Genomic DNA, 8,223 nt, shown 5'->3' with positions numbered 1-8,223 from the left:
CCTAAGTCGTGCCGAAAATCCGGCAGAGTCTCCCCTATACTTAGGACCTATTCAACCTGTAAAAGGGTTCAAAATATACTTCTATATCCATAAGTCACACATTCACAACTCAATCACATCACATGGCCCCTCCTAGGCCCATTCAAACAGTCAACAGCAACAATTTGAAAAATTATAATTTAATCCCTATAATTAACCATTTTACAAAAATCATCCAAATTAGCTCTAAAAATTCTAAAACTTTACCCCGCAGTCCTTAGCAATATTATTAAGCTAATGCAAAAGGAATTATATTTTTCTAACCTACCACGAATATTTTATAGATTTTTAATCAAAATCAGGCACTAGATAATTAAGAAAAAGTAAGGTTCGGGTTTACCTATGCCAATTCTGACCTTGAGAACGCATCCGAAACGTCTGAAAACGGTGAGATAGCCTATAATTTTGATCTAATTCTAAAACTTTTTGAATAGCCTGTCTGTTCGGCCTGAAATTGCAAACCCAAGCAACTATTGAATTTCTGCAGATTGAAGGTACTTATGAGAAGCCCACAATATGGGGGTTAGTACATAATTTTTGCAGAATTTATTAAGCTCATTTAGTGCTCGGAAAAACACTACGAAGTTTCGTGGGATCCACCGAAAAACGGTGTCTTAAAAATTCGAAATGGATATTGTCGTGAAGCTCTCGCCGTGGGGAGCACTCTAGTACTATCGGATTTTTCTTGGGGTTCACTGTTTACGAGAAATCTAGCCTAAAAATTGAAATGGGCTAAAACTTTCCGGACAAAAATTAGACAAACTGCTCAATGGATTTTGGTGTTCTTAGCGTCTATAGAAAGCTCTCGAGGTGTAGATAGGTTTTGGGATAAGACCCGGTATAATCGGTGGCCGGATCGGCCGGAATCGACCCGGGAAGCCGAAGCGTCGTGCGGCGCGTTGAAGGGACTGTGTGCGCATTTTTCCGAACACTGGAGCTGTGGCCGGTGATGGGTAAGGTCCCTGGAGGCGCACCGGTGAGCTGGGAAGGGAAGGGCGGTAGTGAGGCGATAAGGGGAGGAAAGAGGAGAGAGAAAACGAGGGAGAGAGGGAAGGCATTGGGACGCGCAGGGAAGAAGAGAAGAAAAGGAAGAAGGCCGGTCCGATTTGGCCGACTCGACCCGGTCTGGTTTAATTCTACCGGTCTGACTCAGGATACTCGAAATTAAATTTTTACTCGGCCCTGTGACAAAAAATGAGGTCCAAAAATTTCGAAAAAATTTCAGAAAACTCAAAAAAATTCGTAGAGTCTAAATATATTTTTAGTTTTGCAATGTGGTCTTTAAATTAATTTTTTTAAAAAATCACCAAAGTTTTATATTTTCAAAAAATCAAACCCGATTTCCAAAATTCGAAAAAATTTCAAATAATTTTTCAAAATTTAAATAAAATAAAATATTAATAGCTATCGATAAAATAATTAATTTAAAAATTAGGGGTGTTACACACACATATATATTAAAATTTTAAGAATTTATGTTTTAAAAATAATAATAATTTATATTTATATTATAATGCATATAAGATAAAATTAATATGAATTAAGACTTCATTTGTTTTACGGAAAATAATTTATATATGAAAAATATTTTCCATGAAAATATTTTTTATTGTTTGAGTACAATATTAAATTAATGATATGTATTTATTTAATATATGTATAGGTGTTTTCACATTTTAATAAGATTATTAAAATCTAAAAAATGAAAAATGACTTTCATTTTTTAAAAATAGAAGTCATTTTTCTTAAAAAGGACTTAATTTTTCCTTTGATCAAAAAAATATTTTTCATAAACCAATTTTTTTAAATGTCCCAAATACTAAAAAATACGAAAAATATTTTTCTGAAACAAATAGAGCCAAAAGTTATATTTATTTCTTATATTTAAAATTTTCAAATTTTAATATTTTTTAATATGTATAAATATTATATATAAAAGAGTTCGACATAAATACTTCACCAAAAATACGATATTTATACTTCATAGTTTTTAGCACTTGAATATATGCTTATCACATGTGAACTTTTAAATTTAATTTTTGTTTAAAGCATCATATATATATATATATATATATATATATATATATATATATATATATATATATATATATATATATATATATATATATATATAAGCTGTTAATAAAAAAATTGAAATAATTAAAAATTTTTAATTTTATTATAAGATATAAAATATTTAAAATTTTATTTTAACTTAGTTTTTTTTATTATTATTGTATATAATTGAAAAATGAAATTAATTGAGATAAGGTTTCAATGAGTTTGAAATTTATTTTAATTGTAAATTTAATTATTTACATTAGATAACATTTAATTTAATAGTTTAATCTGATTTTGAATTTTATTTTTAAGTTATTTTTTTAATTATAAATTTAATTATTAATATTAGATAATGTTAAACTTAATAATTTAATCCAACATATTTAGAATTTTGAATTGAAGAACATGCATAAAATGACACAATTTGATATAAATAACAATCATTGATTAGAATAAGTGACAAACCTTATATATATATATATATTATTTAATTTATATATTTTGACGACTCAAACACAATAGCACTATTAAAATCAAACCGAAAAATCAGAAATTTAAATTGAAAAACTAAATTAAATCAACTCAATTCTTTATTTTTTTTTTCCAAGTTAAAACCAATTTCTGCTATGCCCATTTCATCATTCTTCCTCTTTTTTTTTTTTTTTTTTTTTTAATTTATCCACAAAGCGAAAATGCGTATTGCTCAAGTGAGTTCGTTGTTTAATTTAAAGGAACAGCGGCTTGAAAGCCTGACCTGTTTGATATTACTGTTGAAAAAATTACTTTTTTAAATATATTAATTAGATAATATTTAAAAATAATAAAAAATTAAATTTATCAATTTTAATTATAAAAATATTAAAATAACAAAATTATTTTTTTAAATTATTTTTTTCAATAATATTTAAAATAATACTTTTCTAAAATAATACTTTTATTTAAAAAATAATTTTAAAATCTGAAACTCAATATCAAACAGGATAAAATAAGCTATAATTCCAGCAATTATATAAAACAGGTCTAGTCTTCATCCTCCGGATCAAAATCTCTAACCTTCACGTCCGCATCTTCTCCATATTGAATGCAGTTGTCAATTTGCGCCAAAACATATTGTATACTGTAAAATTAAAACAAGCAACATTAGTAGTTACGAGGCATCAGCCTAAATCAAATAACATATAAAATTTTCTATGAGTAGACAGTTTAGGCTATCCTGCTATTCATTTTTAAATTACAATTTATAAGCGCCCCATCCAATGATGCAATGGCAACAGCTGCTTCTTTGGAAGGTCTCATTTCCAGATATGCTCTCTTTTCTTTTATTAAAAGACGATTAATGAATCATTTATTTCAAAAGGCAAGTACATTAATGATTGAGACATTTGTAGCAAAAAAACCCATTTAATCTAATCACTCTCAGACATTAGAGAAAGCATAGGTCAAGCGACAGGCAAAACGTCAGGTACTAGTTTCCTAGAGAGAGAAATCCTGTTTCGCCTTTGCTTCAATTTTTTGCAGCTTTTAGTCTGCTCTCCCTGCCAAGTTTTGCCCCTTCCTCTTGCCATCCTAAGCAGGGGACAGCTTCCTCATTGCTCCAAGAGTGAGTTTTTTCCTCCCCACCTCTATGGGGGGCCTTAGATAGGTTTTAGGTATGGTTTTTGCATATAGATTGAGCTTCACCAGGGAGGGACGATTTTGATCTACTTTGGATTAGCTTCATAAAGCTTGTAGCAGTGGCTTGTGTCTTGTTTCTAGGTGATGCGTTAGCTCTATGAGAAGATGCTCTCCTTTGATGCTTTAGAACAGTACCTCAGGAGTCATTTTCGCCAATCTGCTATATTTTGGTCGCCAGACCCAAAAGGCTACAAGAGATTGAGATTGCTGGTGAGCTCTGTCATTTAGCTTTCTCACAGATCAGTGCTTGTGCCAATTTTGGAGAACCGAGATCCCGATGTGCTATTTCTGCCTTTCTGGAATGTCGTTTCATATTGCTTCTACTGCAGGAAACCACTCTGAGACATTCCAGACAGCAGAATTTGGTGGTGGTGCAGCCGCAGCAGTTCATTCCCAGACGACAGAGATCAGCAATGGAGCAGCTGCAGCGTTTCTCCTACTACCCGGTTGAGTTGCTAGGGTTTGGTTGGTATGGGCTTATGGGCCCTATGGTAGTAAGCTAGCTTGATGGGGGCCTGGTGTAATTTTTTTCTCTGTTCAGTGATATGAGGCCTGCTTCTTAGAGTGTGTTTTTGGCCCTAGGCTTATAATTTTAACCCATTTCATGAAATCTCTACCATCTGACCACCCCGCCCCCCAAAAAAAAAGAAAAAAAAGAGCAACAAGCAACATATCTCATATGAATAAAGTAATAATTCTATAAAGGTGATGGATTGACACAAAGTTCACTCTAAAGTATGAATAATAAATACAAGTGTAAATACCTGCATGATATTCATCTAAAAAATTAGTTGGTCAATGACAATTATACAAAAATAAAAATATATGCATAGAAATTCCAATGATCTACACATGGAACATAAATATTGCAGTTGTTTTGGATATAAACAGGTAAAAACCATTAAGCCTCCCAAAACGGAGAAGCAAAATGTTCTAGTAACATAAAAAACAATGATTCTAAGTATATATGAGTGTTGTAAAATAAATAAATTCAGTATTCTAAACATGCACATTAGAGAGAGAGAGAGAGAGAGAGAGAGAGAGAGAGAGAGAGCACCTGCTCTCCTTCTTCAGGTCAAGCGGCACAAAATTCACCATGCTATACTCATCCACCTGACAGTTAAAATTAAACATTAAAAAAATAAATAATAAATAAATAAGCATCAGCAAAGATAATAAAAATATATATCCAAATTCTACAAGAGGTAGAAATTAATTTGTCATCTGTGGAAATAAACTCAATAATCTAGTTGACCTCTAGGGTAGAGATTCACAATACCAGAAACCTCTGGGTTATGAAAAATTATCCTTCTTCCTCACAAAAACATTTTTAACTAAAAAAGTTTTAAGGAGTTAAGATCATGCAACCAAGAGGTTGTAATAATTAAACATGAAAAGTGCATTGTGGAAAACAAAGAGATGCTTAATTACTTACAAGTTCAATCAAAGCTTTATTTAGCTTCAAAAACTGAGGGGCCATGCGCTGATTCAGTTCTGACAACAAAGCACGAGGCTCCGGATTCAAGTAACTGAAAACAAAAGGATAGAAAATATACCAGTACATTGGAAAAAAAAATAAAGTGGTAAAACATGCATAAGTAGGAAAGAGGAATAGAGGATTAAGGAGCCCACTCTTCAATATCCTTTTTGTTGGTTACGAGGTCCATTTTGGAGAGGACATTAACATGAGGCAATTCAAGTTGTACCATTGCAGAAAGAGATGCCATACATCCACTTATAAACTTGGTCACATCCGTGATGAACTAAAACAAATACGATTAGGAACTGTGACAGAGTGATCAATGAAAAGGTAGCAGAGTGACAAAGCTAAAAAAATAGAAGCATAACAAACCTGTGAGTCAATTAAGTACACAGCACAGACATTGAAATTTTTACGCTTCAAATGCTTCACAAAGTTTCGAAGCACCGGCACATGTGAAAAAAGTTCTATCTGGCCTATAAAACATCTGAAGGACGTAAGAACTAACATGTTTGCCAATAAAAAAAAATGCATAAAAATTACCATAGCAACTATCAAACAAATTACATGTTAAGAACATGTATTGCGTTGCATAAAAGTATAAATAAGAGAGATAGAACATTGAATTTAGGGATCTTTAGATTCGTTCTCATGGTTTTCCATAAACTAATGCCATTATGAGAATTCCTGATCTCAATTGTATGGATTTTGTATAGTCTCCAAAAGAAATGAGACAAGCAAAAATATTTAAGCGTGATAATGGTAGACACCCTTTTTCTTTGGATAATCTGTAAAGAATAATTAAAATGAAGTAAAAAAGTGCATCCTCTATAAGCATAGTACCACATTTTGGTTTATAAAAAAGTGCATCCTATATAAGTATCAAGGCGTAACAATTGCACCATCAGAACGTGGATGCCAATTAGTCCCTCTACTTCCCATACAAATTAAACAGAACAACAATCGAAATTAGAAGAAAGTTGACCAATTGATAATCAATGAACATGCATGCAGCCATGCACACATGCATTTATGTCTTCCAATCATCTTGAAACAGGTCCACAAAGCATCATCTAACATTCCCATTAGAAAATAAAGAACTCTCCCGTTAACAACACAACAGAAAGGAGGGAAGAAGTATCGACACACCTGGGCAGTCAAAAACTAGATAGTCATCATCCCTGTAATTATCCAGCTCTTCCGTCAACCAGTCATCCAGATTGTCTTCAAGCTCTCTATCATTCAGATTAAGGGCCACTCAAATGGCTCCAAAATTCAAAAGAATGAAAAGAAAAGCCCATTCTCATAATATTTAAGGTGCAAAGAAATCCCACATGCAGACAGCCAACAAGGGGAAATCAAATGGTGATCCAAGTCTGTAACTCTCACACCATGCACCAAGCAAATCCTATAAGCTTCTTTACATGGAGAAAAATTCTATGTAGAAATATTAGATAAAATGAACTAAGCGAAAGAAAATTTTTAATTAACAGGAAAAAGAAAAAAAAAGGAAGACTCCAGCAATTGATGACACAAAGAAAAAGGATACTCCATGCAATAAATAAGAGCTCCATTGGGACCAAGACCAAGCTCCTCCATAACGTCATCCAAAGAAATGAGTTCCCTGATATCTGCAAGGAAACATGACTTGAAGCTCCAAAACTAAACAAATATAAAAAACTACATCACCAAGATATCAATCAATTAATAGATGGACTCTACTCACCCATAGCCACAGGATAGTCAAAATGTTCTGCAGCAGGATCTAGGTTCACAATGTGTATTGACCGCCCAACTATTTCACAGTGTTGGTACAAACTAGAGCAATAAGTGGACTGCATAATCAGAAAGACATATATAGTCACTGGAGCGTACAACACCAAATCATAAATAATAATTCTTGTTAACCAAGCAAAAGATTGAAGCACTTTTCTAAAATCTCAATAAATGAACCAAAACAAGAAGGGGCCAGAAATTTTTTTTAAAAAATGAAAATGGGTAACAACAGATGAGTAACAATAGCAAAATGTTATGTTTATGCAAATCACCTTCCCACTGCCTGCAGGGCCAATTACAAGTTGTGCATAGCCCATTATAGCCTCTTCAAACTGATAGCTGCGCTAATCAGAAGGCACACAGAGAGCTGAGGACTCGGAAATAGGAGACGATTGCAACTGTAATATAAGCAGTACACCAAACACCAACGGCACAAAACAATTTCAGGGCATGAGAGGAAGCCATTAACAGCGCTGAGGGAGACGCAAAATATCAAGAATCTGATATATCATTAATAACAAATATAAAATTGATTTCCAATTTTCCACCAAACGCTCTTCCAATGAAATTACTCTTAATATGTACTAAACGCAATCGTTTTGGTGTTGCAACTGTAAAATCCTAATTCAAACACCAAGCCTCGCAGATATGATCCCGACTATTCAAATTCAACGAAAACATTAAAATGCCTTAGTTCAGATTAAAGAGGGTAAAAAGCGTAAAATTATAGACAATTAAAACGAAATTGCCATCAATCAACAGAGAAAAAACATTAGACATCGAAGCTTGAGTAGAGGTTACCTAAGGAAAGCAAGAAAATTGTAGATGGGGAATACTAGGGTTTAAGATGAAGATGGAATGCTAAAGCAGGAAGCGTTTAGGAGCTTTACTTGTAGTTATAAAAGCGACATGCGAGACGCGTCGTTTTCCAAGAAGGAGACACTTCAAAACGCACCGTTTAATCGTTCTTTTAGACTCTGGAAAACTGGCGTCCGTTTATTTTCTGTTTTTTGGTTTTTGTTTTTTATGAAAAGTAAGGGAAAATATAAAAAATATATTTACTTATAAACAATAAAAGTTAATTTTTTTAATTTACAAAAAATAATCTATATTTTTTATAGTTAAAAAATAAATCAGTGTAAAAAAATTTAAAAATTTTATTTTATTTTTAAATTTTTTATTTTATAACAATA

The 8,223-nt window shown here is 32.3% G+C and overlaps 1 protein-coding gene across 4 annotated transcripts; it reads right to left on the bottom strand.

The window, feature by feature from the left end:
* Nucleotides 1–3,016: 3,016 nt before the first annotated feature.
* Nucleotides 3,017–7,964, bottom strand: LOC110652263 (GPN-loop GTPase 3). 4 transcript variants are annotated; one of them, XM_058149951.1, is made up of 10 exons: nucleotides 7,832–7,964; nucleotides 7,303–7,428; nucleotides 6,981–7,089; nucleotides 6,804–6,885; nucleotides 6,404–6,489; nucleotides 5,627–5,730; nucleotides 5,407–5,537; nucleotides 5,210–5,303; nucleotides 4,832–4,887; nucleotides 3,017–3,217 (listed from the first exon to the last, which is right to left on the bottom strand). In XM_058149951.1, the coding sequence occupies exons 2-10, from the start codon at nucleotides 7,345–7,347 to the stop codon at nucleotides 3,121–3,123; spliced, it is 804 nt and encodes a 267-aa protein (XP_058005934.1). In that variant the 5' UTR covers nucleotides 7,348–7,428; nucleotides 7,832–7,964; the 3' UTR covers nucleotides 3,017–3,120. The 4 variants fall into 4 exon arrangements, with proteins under 4 accessions (XP_058005934.1, XP_058005935.1, XP_058005937.1 ...); XM_058149952.1 differs by having other exon boundaries at nucleotides 7,303–7,369; nucleotides 7,832–7,928; XM_058149954.1 differs by lacking the exon at nucleotides 7,303–7,428 and having other exon boundaries at nucleotides 7,832–7,963.
* Between the last annotated feature and the right edge of the window lie 259 nt (nucleotides 7,965–8,223).

This window comes from Hevea brasiliensis, chromosome 7 (genome assembly GCF_030052815.1).
Source record: "Hevea brasiliensis isolate MT/VB/25A 57/8 chromosome 7, ASM3005281v1, whole genome shotgun sequence".
NCBI lineage: Eukaryota > Viridiplantae > Streptophyta > Magnoliopsida > Malpighiales > Euphorbiaceae > Hevea > Hevea brasiliensis.
Note: the sequence above shows the minus strand (reverse complement) of the source record. Positions and strands in the feature narration are given on the sequence as shown.